Genomic DNA, 17,263 nt, shown 5'->3' with positions numbered 1-17,263 from the left:
CACCATAAATTGACTTTTCCTACACCATAAATAGCTCAGCTTTGACTAAAGTACAGAAACATAAATATCTAGGCTTAATTTAATTATTTATGGGGTTTTACGTGCCAAAACCACTGTCTGATTATGAGACACGCCGTAGTGGAGGTCTCCGGAAATTTGGACCACCTGGGGTTCTTCAACGTGCACCTAAATCTAAGTATACAGGTGTTTTCGCATTTCGCCCCCATCAAAATGCGGCCGTTGTGGCCGGGATTCGATCTAGGCTTAACAATAACGTCAGACCTGAGGTGGGACGAGCATATTCACCACATTACTTCATATGCTATGCAAAAATTTTTTTTTTTTTCGCAGATTACTTCAACTGGCAGCCTTGTCAACAAAACTCCTAACATACAAAACATTTGTTAGGCCAATCCTAGAATACGGAAACATTGTATGGTTTCCTCATATGCAGACCAACATAAAGAAAATAGAAACAGTACAAAGAAGGCCATTCGATTCATCCATAACAAATTTAAACATGAAGACTTTCCTACTAGACTTCTAGCTATTTCTGGGCTCCTTACGTTAGAACCACAAGCAAAACAGGCACATTTAAAATTTCTTTACCAACTCCTGCATACTTATTTCAAAATTGATATTTCGAATTATATTTCTCATGCATAAACACGATCTACTAGACACAAACGTACAAACATTTTAGTAGAGCATAAATGTAACATGTTAGTGCCTCTCACCATTAATGTTAGTCACTATCTGAGTTTGAATTAAAAATTGAAAAAAGAATCTCCTAGCATGTTAAAATTACTAGTGCTATTATTTGATTATGCAAACCAGCATGTACCTGTACCTTGTGTATGTAGTCATGCATGCAGCATAGAATGTTTAAAATGCTGTTTTATTCTATCATAAAAATTAGCTTGTACTTGGATTTGGTATATATTATGTAGTGTGAATTGCCCATGAGCAAAGTGCAAGTTGTTACACAGTTGTTACATGTGCTACACACTTTTGTATCTTTTTTTTTAATTGTGATAAAGACTTGCTCTTAAGGCATAATTCTTGGTGCGTGTATGTGTATTATATGTGTGCTGTGAGGCCTGTGTTGTGTATGAATTGAAGCAGTGTTTTGTGGAATCTGTTGTCATGTATCCAGCGGTCATAGCTGGTTGTCACACTGTAGTGGAGGCCGGCTTGCAGTAGGAGACGCGAGCGTTCCAATTTTAAACCAGTACATGTCCATATTAGGTTTATGCATCTGCTTCCATCACAGGAATGGAGCAGTATGGACACGTAGCACTCAGTGGTAAATGCGACCAGTTCCACCTTGAGATAACAGCTGGTGTAAGGGTCATCCCTGCCCGAAGCCTCCTAAGCACAACTTCCTCCGCCCTAGTAAGGTGAAGGGGGAGGGAGCAGACACACGGTGGGATAACAGCGCGTGTGTCCTGCCGGAGAAAGTTTTTACGGGCTCGGAGCGAGTTACGGGGTTAGGGTGGGAGGGGAATAGGCGGAAGATCAGGATTAGGAGGGCAGTGTGCCTGCTGGTCAGCAGCAATGTTGTGAGGGTTCGCTGAATGGCTTTGAATCCAGTGTACCTTGACGCAAGTAGCTGTTTTACTATTCATAGTGTGTATTGTCTCGCAGATTTCCATCGCCTTATCAACCTTCTAGAGTTCCTTAATAGCCGCTAAAGAATCAGTGAAGATATCTAGTTGCTTGATGGTAGGCAGCTTAGATGTCGCATCTTGCACAGCGTCGTGGATGGCTTGAAGTGCTATTACTAGAGCGCTGGCTTCCATAGATAAATAGCGCTGGTGGCCGCTGATGAAATTATGCGTAGTACTCAGGAATGATGTCCTTCCGCCGTCTAGGAGAATGGCAGGATCCATATAGACTTTGCAGGTGTTAGCGCATGATGCATCGACGATATTGTGTTCGTCAATAATACCTGTTGTATCGCTGCGTCGTAACTTCGTTGGCTTATTAGTTGTGATGCTGGTGAATTCCCAGGGAGGCATTGGATAGGGCTGATTGTCAATCCGAGAGCCGCGTTGAAAATGAGCATGCAACGCAGCGACAGCCGGAACAAGCTGCTTTTTTATTTCACGTGCTTTTCACGGTGCAAAATTAGCTCTGCAATTATGCTGAGCTGGGCATGTTCCTGTAAGGTTGGCATCGGAGTGATGCGGGGCAGTGCTGTGATTGTGCGCATAGCATCGCGATTAATCGTCTCCAACTGTGCCAGCTGTGCCAAAGTCAGCCTTTGAAATTGTGCCTGATATAAAATTCGTGGCTGCAAGACCGCACGCACCAACCGTCGAGCTATGTCAGTACGAGCTCCAGCTGCTTTTGCTGCAATGCGACGAATAAGGTGAAGTGTTTTTGTCGAACTCTGTCTGGTTTTACGGAGCCAGTGTGCACCACTGCCGGAGTGGTGAATACAAAACTTTTGTATCTGTACATGTATACAGTGCCCACCTGCTATGGTCTCAGTAGAGGCTAACAGTACTGTAAATAAAATAAAAATAAATAAATTAAGAGAACGAGATGGAGCTGGGCAGGTCATGTAATGCATAGCTTAGATAACCGATGGTCCGTTAGAGTTACAGAATGGGTGCCAAAAGAAGGGAAATGCAGTCGAGGATAGCAAAAGACTAGGTGGCGTGATAAAATTCGCAGGGAAAAGTTGGAATCGTTTGGCGCAGCACAGGGGTAATTGGAGATCGGACGGAGAGGCCTTCGTCCTGCAGTGGACTCAGAGTAGGTTGATGATGATGATGATTATACCACATCACTGTGCATTTTTAACTTCTACAACGCTTTTATTTCCTTTGATTTGCAGCAGAACTAACAGTTGGGCGAGTTGGTACCAATTCATAGTGTCACTGTGTCCTTGTCAATTGTGTGCGCTAAATATTTTACTATGAATCCTTTGATTTGGTTTTTGCTGTATGATTGAACATGTTTTTCTTGTACTATTTTGCTTATAAGTTTTTTTTCTTTATGGATCATCTTGTTCTCACTTAAATATATATTTTTTCTACAGATTCGGTATACCAGAAAATGTGGCATAACTTGCCATATTTTTACATTGCATTGCATTTACACTGTTCTTCAGAATCTATAACTCATTATCGTCTACAATGATTTGAATTTGGAATTACTGAATAAATAAATCAGTGTATTCACTCGCTGCTCGTGTTTCAGCCAACTTTCCAATGGGTGCTGCCATTTTAGTTTTGACGTCCTGGGGGTGATGTTCTACACTACGATATAGAACAGTTATTACATCCTGCTAAAACTAGTCAGATGTGTGTTCATTTTGATGTCTATTATGTATTTCTGTTCCAAATTTATAGTATTGATCATACAAACTTTATGAATGGCCCTCGTACGATGGACCTCATAACTTGCCAGTGACGAGGAGTGAATGATAGGTACAGAATAGAATCCTGCTGAAGGAATTGTAACATTGCAGTACCAGCCTAGATGTTCCATTCATCCTTTCAAGATCCAAAAACACTTTCACCTGAGCTGTGTAGATGGTCTGCTGAAGCTTTTGTTGTCATGTAACCTATTCTGAGAGAGGTAGTAAGTGAACTCAAAGAGAAAGACACTGTGCATAGCATGCTCGATAACAATATGGCTCTTATATTGATACACTGGTATGGTTCTGGGCCTTGGTGTATTTGGAACGTCAAACAAGTGCTCAGGTAGGATAATGATGTCCTCCGTTAGATAGACTAATCTCGGGACTGGATAACCCAACACACTGAAAGTGTCCTAGTGGCTTCCATTTGTTCTCGACGAGAAATCTGACTGGTTGTTCACATACAATCTTTTTCTTCAGAAATGGTGTGCTCATTTTCTTAGCTACCCTGTTGACCACACACTATACCAGTTTCTTTTTAACAAAGCTTTCTCTGCCTCTCCCTCCAACATTACAGGTGATGGCTGCTGTCTTGCTGAGTAGCCAACCAGTTGGGAGACTGGGTATGTGCCCGTTCTTGGTCAATCTCCCAGAATGGGCATGTGCCACTACGACACGAGGCTTATAGGAGCCTTAAATGCATCCAGATATGTGTTGAACATCTTTCAGCATGTAACTCTCACCAACATTCTTCCCTCGCCAACCATCATACATTGCATTCATCTTCATGACACAGCCAGCTCATAGCTAAAGGCAACGAGGCTGTGCTCATGTATCCACTACCACTGCTACTTCGCTAACTCAAAACAGGCTTCAGATCAATTAGATTCTAGCCTCCTGCTGGATCTGCATGGTATTTTAAAGCAAATCTTTCAAGGCCTTACTCCGCAAGATTTGGCACGGCTGCTGTTCACAATTTCATGCCGAGCAAACTTGGCCAATCTCCGAGGTGGCGTAATCAAAACTGAGCAGATCGCGGAGACAATGTGATCTGCTGTTGCATGTGTTGTGTGATGGGGGCTTTCATGCCATGCCAGGAAGGCACATAATAGCTATGCTGCAAAACGCAGTGCAGATGAGCAGTTGCATGTGCATCACTGCAAAGTGAAATGATGCATATCTTCTGCAACAGGTGGATAACGTGAAAAGTACCTTGCACATACTCTGACATAAAGTTGCATGCATCGGGAGTCCTTTACCATAGGTGAAATGTTTCAGAAAATTTTTGTTTAACAGTCATTTCAAAAAGTGTACTAGATTTGCTACCATTTTTTTCTTGAGAAAGAAAACCTTCACAAGGGCACATAAGTGACGTCCATGGATACAAAGCAAAGTGAGGATGGTGAAAACAAACACTGAGATGAAGACGACGACGTGTAACAATGTGTGCTGTCTACAAACTGATGTTGCACACCGCCATGAGAGCAGTTATTTCAAGATCATGAGAGAGGTGTTCGTAGAATGAAAAAAGAGGTTTGGCGGCGTGGAAGATGTATCTGAGAATTCGGTCCCGAAAGGCTCCCACGTAAGCATAAAAATGTCTTTAGCATGTTTTCCTGTTGGTGCAATCAAGGAAGTCGAGCGTCTCCACAGCAGAAACAATGCTATGCCCATCATATGCTGCCTGTGCCACGGATGACGTTGTGTCTACGTCCACTGTCAACACATGCAACACAACTTGCGCCTGGACATTACATATAGCATCGGCAATAATAGCCCTCATCAATTCTTAGTGCTCACTGCGTCACCTTAGAGTTCAAATTATAATTTCGGTTTTCTATATAGAAACATTCCTCATATATCCCGACACCGTACACACTGAAGCCGTATTATGCCTTAACATTGCACAGCTCGACGCCCATGTGAAACTTACCCGACATGTTGCTAAACGCTACAGCCTGTTCTTAATCGGGAGCATGTTCCCCGACCTCGAAGTTCAAACTGGTGGCCAGTGGAAGGGAACTAACTAATCTAGTTTCGAGCTTTGCATTTCCACAGTTGTGCATTTGTGTGCTGCGATTCTGCGGGCATATTGGCCGCGCCATGCAGGAAGAAGTCCGCTCGGTTGCAGGCGCTCGCGCAGATCGAATGCAAAAGCCCGTCTGCATCGCAACCCCAAACTTACCATGCGACTCCATGGTGTCGAGCAAGCGCACACCGCAGTGCTGGTGATAGGGAAAGTGGAAGAACTCCGCCTGTACGATAGTTCGCGGCGTGTACTTCCCCTTGGGGAACAGGTCGAACAGCATCTTGTACATTTCTAGGTCCTTCTCGACATTGAACTCGGTAACGAACCGCGTGGCCACGTTGATGAACTCGACGTGTCCCCGGCGGTTCTCGTTTCCCAACTTGAAACGTTCGATGACCTCAATGAAGCCCTCGCGGTTTCGCTGATCCTCGCTCTTGAATACGCTCTCGCGCAGCGCTATCGCCGCCTCCGAAGGCGGCGGAGGCTTTCGCCGGCCGAAGAACAGCCGCACTCGGGATGTCGACAAATGTCGAATAAGTTCGGCGCTGCGCAGGCACTGTTGCCTCGTTGTTAGCAACGCAAGGGATGAACCTGCAGCATTGCCCGCCGACAGGAGAGTGCCGGCGATCGAGGCACACGGGCGCAGAATCATCGTTGAGACGTGACTAGTTAACTTAAGCGTGTTCACGCATGATGTACTGAGCGTTGAAGATTCAAAGCTAGTCGTGAATGTCAATGGTCACACATCTAGGCGGCAAATTGGCGGGTGATTCTAGCGCTGACCTCCACACACACATGTCCAAGAGCAGCCGCCATAGCCGCCATGGACCGGACGGCCAGTGTTTGCGGACGAAACGAGCATTGTTCGCCATTTGTGGCGAAAGTGCCACAGGCGCCTTCCGCGTCGTCTGCTGTTTTCTTCCTACGCATCATATGCTGTTTCCAGCACCGAGAGTCGAAAGATTGTGACAGAGGAACCCATTTGACGTTCAGCACGCGTTTAGCGCCTGTAGTGCTTAGCACTTTTGACAATGTGTTCACAATCCGCTGACGTTCTCCCGGACACATAACTTCGGAATCAAACAAGCGGGTCAACTACATCGGCAGCGAGCGTTATCGCGCTATCAACGCGCCACGTGGTCGCTGTCACGAGTGGGCTCACAAATTTCCGATACGGCACTGGCGCAGGCCATCGCGTCCATCGGCGAAAGCCGCAATCAGTAAAGGCCAGCGTCCGTCAGCTGGCGATACGAGAAGGAAAGCGAAGTGCGGCCTCTGCGCTCTCGGAGAGCCATATGGCGGTCTCGCCCGTTCCTGTGACCGCGATGGCTGCGACGTTTACGACGGCGCAGAATGGTCCCAGCGGCGAGAGTTCCATCTACGAGCCGTTCCGCAACGGTGACATCTCATATGTGGGCCATGACTGCCGTTCCATACCCGACAGGCTGGTGCACGCGTATGCATTCGCTGCGTACCGCCTCGACTTGAGCTACAACCAGCTCACCACCATACAGGGCATCGAGCATTTTATCCAGGCAAGATCACCTAGTTTACCTAAACACTGTGTGCAATAATGGATACGTGAAATGTTTGCACGCTATCGGATGAAAACAGCTATAAGCACATGAGCCCTTGATGTCTGCTTACGTCATTTTTCTCGCCTGAAAACTTTGAAGCGAGGTCTCGCAATGTTTGACTCAATTTAAGATCACGTCTGGAATCACTGGAATCCGAGAAACAGTAGAATATGATACGAGTGCTGCGTCATAAAGCAATTCTCAAGGCAAAGCAAAACACGTCTTTTTGGCCAATTGATTACGCACATAGATTTATAAGTAGAGTTGAACCGCGAAATTTGATAGTTTTCATTCGATGGATTTTATAATGAATCTAGAAAAAGAAACAGTCACAGACATAGCGAAAACATATCCTTGGCGTCATTTTTCTCTTGAACTTGTACCGCGGATATTTAGAGTATGAAGAGATGTTCAAATGACGACTTGCCTATGCTTTGGTTAACCGCGATCTCTCCGAGCACACCACAGGATTGCAGAGTGTTAACGTAGGTGAGTTAGTAATTCGTACTATGCGTGGATGCGCACAGTACACGCCGACAAAGAATTAAATTACGGGCACATTTGATTTCAATTGAACGAGATTGGCATCGTTCGCGTTTATCTTGAAGGTGCCCTATGCATGTAACCGGGGTATCATAGGCACACGTATGTGTGTTTGTGTGCCTTATTCATTGTCCACGAGCAAATCCCTGCGTAGTACAGATTGTAGACGTTCGTTTACGACGTCATCTTGCAGTAAACAAAGAACGCCAAGAACTGCTGCAGTGGAACACAAAGTGTTGCTCTTTGAGAATGCGAAGGAAGAAAACATGCACCCGATAAGTTGTACGGGCTAGGGCAAACACAGGGTGATAACGATAGCAAAATTAAGTCGACAGCGAGAAGAATGGTTCAAGTATTGGGCATCGTCAACTTAGTCATGTCCGGCTGACCCCATATTATGCCTGCAAATTCCTTTAAGCCACCTGCCGACCTCGACTGCGCTTCCGTTTTATCCGCCTTAAACTCACCACGCGGCCCGCTCAAATCCATTTTTTCCCCTCTTCACGTCAGCGTAGAATAGCAGCTAATGCCGTTTGTTTTCTAATCTCACCGCTGTCTTCCTGTCTCCCAAGTACATCTCAGTGGCTCCTAAGTTAGTTTGGTGAGATTAGTGCATTCATGGCATTGGCGCAATTTCATAAGCACGTCGATCTGTGTCGTACCGTGGACGGAGGCAATGACGTCACTCGGCTTGTCAGAAAACGGTGCACCGGCTGCTGAGCGTGTCACCATCCTCTCCTTCCGCATCCTCTTATTCGAATGAAACTCCTAGAGGTTCGAGCGTTCGCTCCAAGACTAAATGTTTATTCTGCAGGAGATGTTGGATGACGGCGCAGTACACATTTCAAAATACAACACCGGGCAAGCACTTCTCCTCTGTACAGGCGCGGTGCATCACTCATCAGCTTCTCGCCCCACGTATGTCTTAAAGCTTGCACCACGCTCGCTGTCCCATCAGCACTTCCCTGCTTCAGGCCATTCGCATCGTCGGCTCATTCAGCTGCCCCATGCACAGAAGTGACCTCACTGTACCCTGTTCTTTGTAAGCCATGTAGGAAGCAAAAGACGGTAGGTGACTGCACTTCAATGTTCCCGCGTTAGTTATTCGTGGCGTTGTTGCCTTTTAGAACATGACGTCATTGCCTGCGAAGGTGGGAGCCAAATCTCTGCCAGGTAATCCTATGGCGTGTCAAATACGCTGTACGTGATGCGAAAAGGAGGTGGAAAGAAAATTAAGGGGCCTAAGCTTTAGTCCTCTTGGCGAAAAGCGTTGGTATAATTTATGCCATACTCTGAAGAAAACATACAAGGCATAAATGAATAAGCTCAGTTGCAAATTAAAGGGCCTGAGCATTGGGCTAGTTGGTCTTGCATTCTAATATTATAGGATAACTTTGCGCAACGTGGTGGACAGATGCAAATACAGAACGCTCATCAGTGTTCATGTTGTGTTTGTGCCTGTTGCAACGTGTCGTGGCGTAGGCAGGGAGTGGCACACCGGGCAGCGTTTTTACAATTGCTCGTAGGTACAGCGGGGCGTGGCGCTTTTGACGGCGCTTGACGTTTCTGCGCAAGCGCGAGTAAGAGCGGGTGTGAGAGAGAAAATCTGGGGGCCTTTGCTCCTTGAATATGTGACTCGAACTAGGCACTTCGGTGGAGAAGTTTCTTCGCGCGGTGTAGCGTGCGTTTGTCCCTAGGCGTGCCGGCATGGCGGAGGGGGGGGGGGGTCGAGTTTGTTTACGCTCCGCCGCTGACTGGCCGCGCGCTGAGGCAGTGAGCACGGACGCCCCATTTGGTGATCACTTTCTCTGAAGGAGCAAGGTTCTGACTGGTGTTGTATAAGTCGCAGGTCTCTTTGTTAGTCGCGACGATAGATTGCATTTTTTACAAGCACTGCTCCTGGAGGGCACATGTAACCGGCAAACGGAGGCGGCGCAGGATCTCCGGGGCACTCAAGCGGTAGCGGGGGAATCAAAGCTGGAAGCAGGGCGACCCGTGGGTTGGGGCCGCGGAGGCCGAAGCGTGCAGCTTCTGAGGAGGAGAGGCGAGATGCGATGTGAGAATGCGGGGGAGGGTTGGGACGTTCTCAGGAGGTGTAAGTGGCGAGGATGGCCGCAGAAAGGGCAGCCGGACGTATAATAGTCAGATTATCTTTGTATTTCGTCTAATTGTACCTAATCACATTTCTTTTATTTCACTTAATTGCATAAATTGTGCCGCGCTACTTTAGCCACGCGACACATTTTTATTTTGTGGCTTTTCTTCCAGGCTTGAAAAAACTATTCTGCGGCACGTATTGAGAAGCAGAGAGCTGGACCGGGAATTTTTCAGGATGATGTACAATTTTCTCATTGTCACTTTTACTCTGAATATAATCTTTAGTGAAGTTGATTAATTAATGATGACTAATTATGTGATTCGGCGAAATACAATAAAATATATTGACGCGTGCGTCTATTCTTCTATGCAGACGACAACGAAGATAGGGACATTAACGGATTTCGTCTAGTGGGTCAGTGGGATTCGGCGAGATCGAAGAAGACGTGGCTCTGGCCTGTTTTGTATTTTGAACAAGTTGTCCTGCGGCTCTTGAACGTCTCCCTGTCTACTGTCCGCGTTGTACTGCGACACTGGTGGAGGTGCGGGGTACTGACCGCGCCTGATGCTCGGGAGTCCTTCTGGGAGTCGTTCCTCTAGCCCGGGCGCGTTATCACCAGTTTCTACACCCGTGCATCGCTTTAGTCGTCGACTGCTGGGCCTAGCCCCGGAGTTCTCCCCCCTTCAACCACCCTTGTCCAGGAGCTCCACACATCTCGCAGTGACCGAAACCAGCCCAATGCAAGCACTCCAAAGCAGCCGGTTTTCCAGTCCACAGCAAGTAACCGTTCTGCATCCTCTGGTTCCCTGTCGCTATCGCGGAGCAGTCTTCGAAGACATTGAAGACTGGCTTGACAAATATGAACGCGTCGCACAGATTAATCAGTGGACTGAGCTGCAAAAGCTCTCTCACGTCTATTTCGCCCTTGACGACAGCAGCCGTACTTGGTACGAAAACCGCGAAGCTAGCCTAACGACATGGAATGACTTTCGTCAGAAAATCACAGATACTTTTGCGAGTGCCGACCGCCGCGACCGTGCCCAGCAGATGATGGAGCTACGCGTACAACAACCTAATGAGTCGGTAACAATGTTCGCCGAGGACATGGCCCGCCTCTTTCGTAGAGCCGACCCGAACATGACTGACGAAAGAAAGTTGCGCTACCTCATGCGAGGTGTAAAAGAGCAGTTGTTCGCGGGACTTGTGCGGAATCCACCAGTCACCGTCGCTGACTTTATCAAAGAGGCTACGGCTATTGAGCGGGCCCTTCATCAGAGATGTAGACAGTACGATCGACTGTCCACCAGCACCGCAATCAATGCCGCCGCAGTGACTGGCGAGTATCAGAACTCCTTGCGGGAATTGATCAGAGAACTCGTCAGAGAAGAAATTCAAAAGATTCTGACACCGACAGTGGATAGACCCGTAGCGTCCATCGCCGGAGTGGTGCGTGAAGAAATCAGGCAGGTGTTACCGGCAGCCGATCTGCAAGATCACCAGCGTCCCATTACCTACGCAGCCGCTGTCCGATGTCCACCACCCGTTACAACCACACCGCCGTACCACCAGCCTCCGACAGTCGCTCCTTGGTCGCCGCCGCAAGAGGAGGCTTCGAGGCGCGCACCCGTCACGCAGCTACAGTCATACCAGCAGCCGCAGACGGGACGGCCGCAATTTCGGAGAACCGACGCATGGCGCACCGTCGATAGGCGCCCACTCTGTTTTCACTGCGGAGACGTCGGCCACATTTCGCGTCATTGCTGGCATCGCGACACATCATTTCGACCATTTCGTCCGTGGTCCTATGGTCGACGTGCAACTGACGACTCCATGCTACGCCACGACGAAACTGCTTTTCAGGAACCTCCAATAGCGCACCCGAATGACGAATCTGTGTGTGATGTTATTGGGGCCGGATCACTCCAGAAAAAGGGAGAAGCAGCACGCGAAAGCACAAACACACATCAGACTTGTATTGACGTACACAACACAGATAACACACACACGTGACAGTTTCCCAAAATGCCTCATAGACGACATGCACTATATCTATGGATCGCGGTGGATTATGATTGGCCTACAGTTCCGACGGAAGCGTGTGTCGCCGTGTCTGGGACCTCGTGGAACCGATGCTGGCCAGCGGGGTCGGACAGCCGTGTCGGCCGGCGGGTCGGATAGCCGTGTAGGACGGCCGGGTCGGACGGCCGGGTCGGACCGCCTCGCGGGGCTCAGGTAGCCGGCCGCAGTCACCGGGTCGCGTCCACAGCTGGCGGGGTAGCCCTGTGGCCGCTCACACGAACGCTCGACCGCCCCGGTTCAGGACCACCAGCCCTCCTGGACGAGTGCCCAGCGGAAAAGCGGGGCGAGGTAACCTCCCAGCGGGCGACAGCGTTGACTCGGGTGTGGCGTAATGGCGCGGGCGGCGATAGCTCCTATGGGCCAGACGCCCAGCGAGGAAGCTGTGCTTCGTCGAACGCCGAACCTCGCGCCCTGCTCACGCCACGGGACCACGGGCCACACACTCTCGCGCCACGCTTTTTGAAACGCCACTGCCGACGCTCCCAAATTGGTGTCGATGATGATGATGATGGCTCTCTTCCGGGTATTTGCACAGAGTCGCTGTCATCTTCGCCACCTCACGGCGCACTGTCTTCATATGTTTATACTTTCCACTCCCGCGTACCATATATTATCACAATACCCCCCTTCTCGAGAAAGTTGTTCACAACTATTCTAAGACAAGGCCGCGGAAGGAAAAAAAAGAGAAAAAGGAAAATTGTTGTGTACGTTTGCCCAATTGTTCATGTAAGCACACGACACACATTGTTCACAGGGCGTTGCGCCCAGTTAAAGTACTAATGCACAAGTCTGTCCGCTTTCAAATAAAGAAAAAACACTTGAGTGGTCGCATTGTCCAATCGCATTTTGTTAAATGAGCATGTGATTACGCGCGACTCAAGTTGTCAGCTCCTACATTGTCACAATCTTTTATATAGTTAATAGTAAAAGAATACTCCTACAAAAGGAGACTCCAACGCAACACTCTGTTGACGTACTTGGCGTGCTCCTCTGTGGGCTTGTTTCCGCTGGCCTGGTCCCCGGCGCTTTCTCGACTTCGGAGGGTCTTGTGTCGGCGCTTCTAAATTTTCAGGACCGAACGAACTGGTCGTATTCTTGCACGCACACACAAGCACGCACTGACGAGGAAGTGGAGCGGCCTGTACTTTCCCTTTAGCGGTTGTCTTTTGGCACTTGTCGCACGACTTCACGAAGCGTTTTACGTCTCTGTGCACATCTGGCCAATAAAATTCTTGTAGGACACGATCGGTTGTTCTCCTGATACCTTTATGTCCTGCCATGATGTTTCATGAGCCACTTCTAATACGTCATGTCTAAATGCTTTTGGTATGACCACCTGCTTAAAGGTTCTGCCAGTGGCCCGGTGGTAAAGGCGATACAACAATCCTTTTTCTTCCACGAACTCGTAGCTGTGGCCCTTTCCCGAGTTAAACGACTTGCTTACTTTCGCAAAAATATGTTTCAGCCTCGGGTCTTTCCGCTGTTCTTCAATGAGCTGTCCTTTTGTCACGTCACGTAAGACTACTTTCGGAACGCACAAGGGACGAATCTTGCCTTGTTCTTCAATTCTGGCTTCAGCCACGCTCGATACATGCTGAGGCTTCCTAGGCGCCTTATTCATCTTCATTTCTATCGGCGACGACTCAGCGTCGGGAGCAGCGGGGTGCTTCCAGTCAGAGTCCGGATCGTATGGTCCTCTGACGCCTGGAAGATTTCCCAGAACAAGGTCGTAGAGCGGCTCGTCCATGCATGTCACTGTTAACTTGCCTGTAAAATACGGCGTGTTCACTTGCACGGCAGCTTCAGGCAGGTAGCGTGTTGAGCCGTCCAGAAGAACAACGTTCCTCTTTCTTCCCGTCATATACACCTCTGGAACGAGTTCCCGTCTGACAATTGCGGTATTACAACCGGTGTCTCGTAATACACGAACACTTCTTCCCAGCAGCCGGCCTTCAACCACTGGCATCCCGTCGATGGGGAAAGTTACAGCATTCCCAGGTTTCTCGTCGCCGTTGTCACTTGATCGGTGGGTCTTCTTTCCTGAACGTTTTGATGCTTTCACTGGACGAGGCCTAACTGGTTGAGATTCCGCGAGTGCACACGAAGAACTTGGTTTTTTTGTCCCCGTACCGAGTTCGGCAATTTTCAGCTGTATGTCCCGTTCTGTCTCACAACTCACACTTCAGCATACGCTTAGGTGGGGCACGGCAGTCACGAGCCAAATGTCCAAACCGGTGACAGAGGGTGCACATAAGTTGCGGTTTCCTGGCAGCTTCAATGTTTTTCCCACCAGGATCCTGGCAGGCTCGCCAGTTTGTGATGTTATTGGGGCCGGATCACTCCAGAAAAAGGGAGAAGCAGCACGCGAAAGCACAAACACACATCAGACTTGTATTGACGTACACAACACAGATAACGGCACACACACGTGACAGTTTCCCAAAATGCCTCATAGACGTCATGCACTATATCTATAGATCGGTGGATTATGATTGGCCTACAGTTCCGGCGGAGGGGTGTGTCGCCGTGTCTGAGACCTCGTGGAACCGATGTTGGCCAGCGGGGTCGGACAGCAGCGTCGGCCGGCCGGGTCACGCCACGCCACGGGACCACGGGCCACACACTCTCGCGCCACGCTTTTTGAAGCGCCACTGCCGACGCTCCCAAATTGGTGTCGATGATGATGATGATGGCCCTCTTGCGGGTATTTGCAAAGAGTCGCTGTCATCTTCGCCACCGCACGGCGCACTGTCTTCGTATGTTCATATTTCCACTCCCGCGTACCATATATTATCACACTGTGCCGCATGTTCAGTCCGATTTCGGCCGTCGGTCGCGCTCTCCAACCCCTCCACGTCAGATGCCTTCCCCTGCTCGACGTACTTTTGCTGACCTCCGAGGACGAAGGTCGCCCAGCCCACGCCGGGGAAACTGAAGGCGGCGACCTCTCAGGGTAAGGTTGCAGGCCCACCGCAAGACAATAAAAAGCCCCCGACACTCTCGCCGCAGAACGACGTGAAGCCGATAAACCCCGACACCGAAGAAATTGTGAGCGCCGACATTGATGTTTTGGTGGATGGACAGCCGGTGACAGCGTTAGTCGAGACTGGTGCCTACTTCTCTATAATGAGTCAGGAACTCGTCGTCCGTCTGAAGAAAGTAAAGACGCCATGGACGGGACCCCACATAAGGACGGCAGGCGGGCAATTACTGATGCCTATTGGAAGATATACTGTTAGAATTAGCATCCGGGATTCTTCTTTCGTGGCAACTTTCATCGTTCTTCCTGCGTGCTGTAGGGATTTGATTATTGGAATAGATTTCCTGAAAGAATACGGCGCCGTAATTAACATTCCGGAACGCATGGTGACGTTTTATAAGAGCCCTGGTTTCGTCCATTGCTTATCGCCGCAACGCAACTCCTTTCGTCTAGCAGAAGACGACGTCGTCATCCCACCTCGATCATGCACCCTTGTTACGCTAGCATGTGACACACCGTTTCATTGCGAGGGAGTTGCCGACCAAGTAACCACGTTGTTGCTTACTCACGGTATCTCGGTCGCACGAGGAATTGTAAATGTCACCGACGGGCGCACTAACTTGTTACTAACCAATTTTAGCACAGAGCGACGGTACCTTCCAAAGGGCACGGCTGCGGCTTATTTTGATGGTGTTGCGGATGTTCGAGGCTGCTGTTCGCAACTCGAAGAAGCACCTACGCAAGGCCCAGCTACTGCACTCGACGTCAGCACTGCTTTGTCGCAGCACGAACGAGAGCGGCTTCTCACGCTATTTTCAAAGTTCAATGACTGTTTTGCGTCAACGTCCAGCGTCGGACGGACGCCTCTAACGAAGCATCGGATAATTACAGAAGATACGGCAAGACCAATTCACCAAAATCCTTATCGTGTGGCTCCCAGAGAACGTGAAGCCATACAACAGCAAGTGACAAAAATGCTGGAAGACGATGTGATTCAACCATCAACGAGTCCCTGGGCATCCCCTGCAGTGTAGTTCTAGTTAAGAAAAAAGACGGCAGCTTGTGTTTCTGCGTGGACTACCGAAAACTAAATCAAGTGACAAAGAAAGACGTGTACCCGCTTCCCCGTATAGATGATTCACTCGACAGGCTCCGTCACGCGCGTTATTTCTCTTCACTGGACTTAAAAAGCGGATATTGGCAAATCGAGGTAGATCCGAGAGACCGTGAAAAAACTGCTTTTGTGACGCCAGACGGTCTATACGAATTTAAAGTCTTGCCTTTCGGCTTGTGCTCTGCCCCTGCTACATTCCAACGCCTCATGGATACTGTGCTTTCGGGTCTGAAGTGGAAAACCTGCTTAGTGTACCTGGACGACGTCATCGTGTTCTCCGCAACTTTTGAAGAACACCTCAACGGCTTGAAGCGGTTCTGCAGTCCATCCGGTCCGCCGGCCTCACCCTGAAGCCGGAGAAGTGCCACTTTGGCTTCGGGGAACCACAGTTTCTCGGTCACGTCGTCAGCCACGCAGGTGTTCGCCCAGATCCTGAGAAAATTGCGGCCGTAGCACAGTTTCCCGTACCATCCGATAAAAAGGCTGTCAGGCGCTTCCTGGGCCTCTGTGCCTATTACCGGCGGTTTATTGCGGACTTTGCTCGCAATGCGTCGCCGTTAACTCGCCTGACGAGAGACGACGTTGTTTTTGTATGGGGCGACGAAGAGCAAGGTGCATTCACTGACTTGCGGGAACGTCTCCAGACACCTCCAGTGCTTGCTCACTTTGATGAGACCGCTCCTACATTGCTCCACACTGATGCCAGCAATGTTGGCTTGGGAGCTGTTCATGTGCAGTGGCAGGAGGGCACAGACAGAGTACTTGCCTATGCAAGCAGAACACTCTCACGCACAGAGGCCAATTACTCCACAACTGAGAAGGAATGCCTCGCCGTAGTATGGGCTGTTATGAAATTTCGCCCATATTTGTATGGCCGCCACTTCACAGTTATCAGCGACCACCATTCACTGTGTTGGTTGACAAACCTTAAAGACCCTTCGGGACGATTGGCGCGTTGGAGCCTACGGCTGCAAGAGTTTGACATGACTGTCAAGTACAAGTCGGGGAAACGACATACGGATGCTGACTGCCTGTCTCGATCGCCGATAGAGTCGTCTGCTCCACCCGAAGAAGACTCGGCATTTCTTTGTGTTCTGGACACGTCCACCATCGCCCAACAACAACGGGACGACCCTGAGTTGCTTGAACTCATCAATTACTTAGAGGGCAGATCTGCGAAACCGCCTCGAGTTTTCGCAAGAGGCCTGTTGTCGTTTTGTTTGCGGGCCAAAGTCCTCTACAAAAGAAACTTTTCTTCGACCGGGTCCCCCTATCTGCTCGTCATTCCTGCAGCTCTTTGTACGGAAGTACTTCAAGCCTGTCACAACGAGGTGACTTCTGGTCGCTTAGGCTACACGAGAACGTTGGCCAGAGTGAAGCAGAGGTACTACTGGCCGAGACTTAACACCACCGTGAAACATCACGTCCGCACTTGCCTCGACTGCCAGAGGCGCAAGTCGCCTCCGTCGA

The 17,263-nt window shown here is 49.2% G+C and overlaps 2 protein-coding genes across 2 annotated transcripts in view; one reads left to right on the top strand and one right to left on the bottom strand.

The window, feature by feature from the left end:
• ECSIT (evolutionarily conserved signaling intermediate in Toll pathway, mitochondrial) overlaps positions 1 to 6,261 on the bottom strand; it is a 42,042-nt gene extending 35,781 nt beyond the window's left edge. Inside the window, exon 1 of the mRNA XM_075703035.1 lies at positions 5,559 to 6,261. Coding sequence (XP_075559150.1) covers positions 5,559 to 6,054 — 496 coding nt within the window. The 5' untranslated portion in view covers positions 6,055 to 6,261. The remainder of the gene's footprint in view (positions 1 to 5,558) is intronic.
• Positions 6,262 to 6,502: 241 nt separating this feature from the next.
• Positions 6,503 to 17,263, top strand: part of LOC142590656 (leucine-rich melanocyte differentiation-associated protein-like) — a 79,699-nt gene continuing 68,938 nt past the window's right edge. Inside the window, exon 1 of the mRNA XM_075703036.1 lies at positions 6,503 to 6,937. Within this exon, the coding sequence (XP_075559151.1) occupies positions 6,698 to 6,937 (240 nt within the window). The 5' untranslated portion in view covers positions 6,503 to 6,697. The remainder of the gene's footprint in view (positions 6,938 to 17,263) is intronic.

The sequence above is a fragment of the Dermacentor variabilis genome, chromosome 8 (genome assembly GCF_050947875.1).
Source record: "Dermacentor variabilis isolate Ectoservices chromosome 8, ASM5094787v1, whole genome shotgun sequence".
NCBI lineage: Eukaryota > Metazoa > Arthropoda > Arachnida > Ixodida > Ixodidae > Dermacentor > Dermacentor variabilis.
The sequence above is the reverse complement of the archived record's forward strand: the minus strand, read 5'-3'. Positions and strand labels throughout refer to the sequence as shown.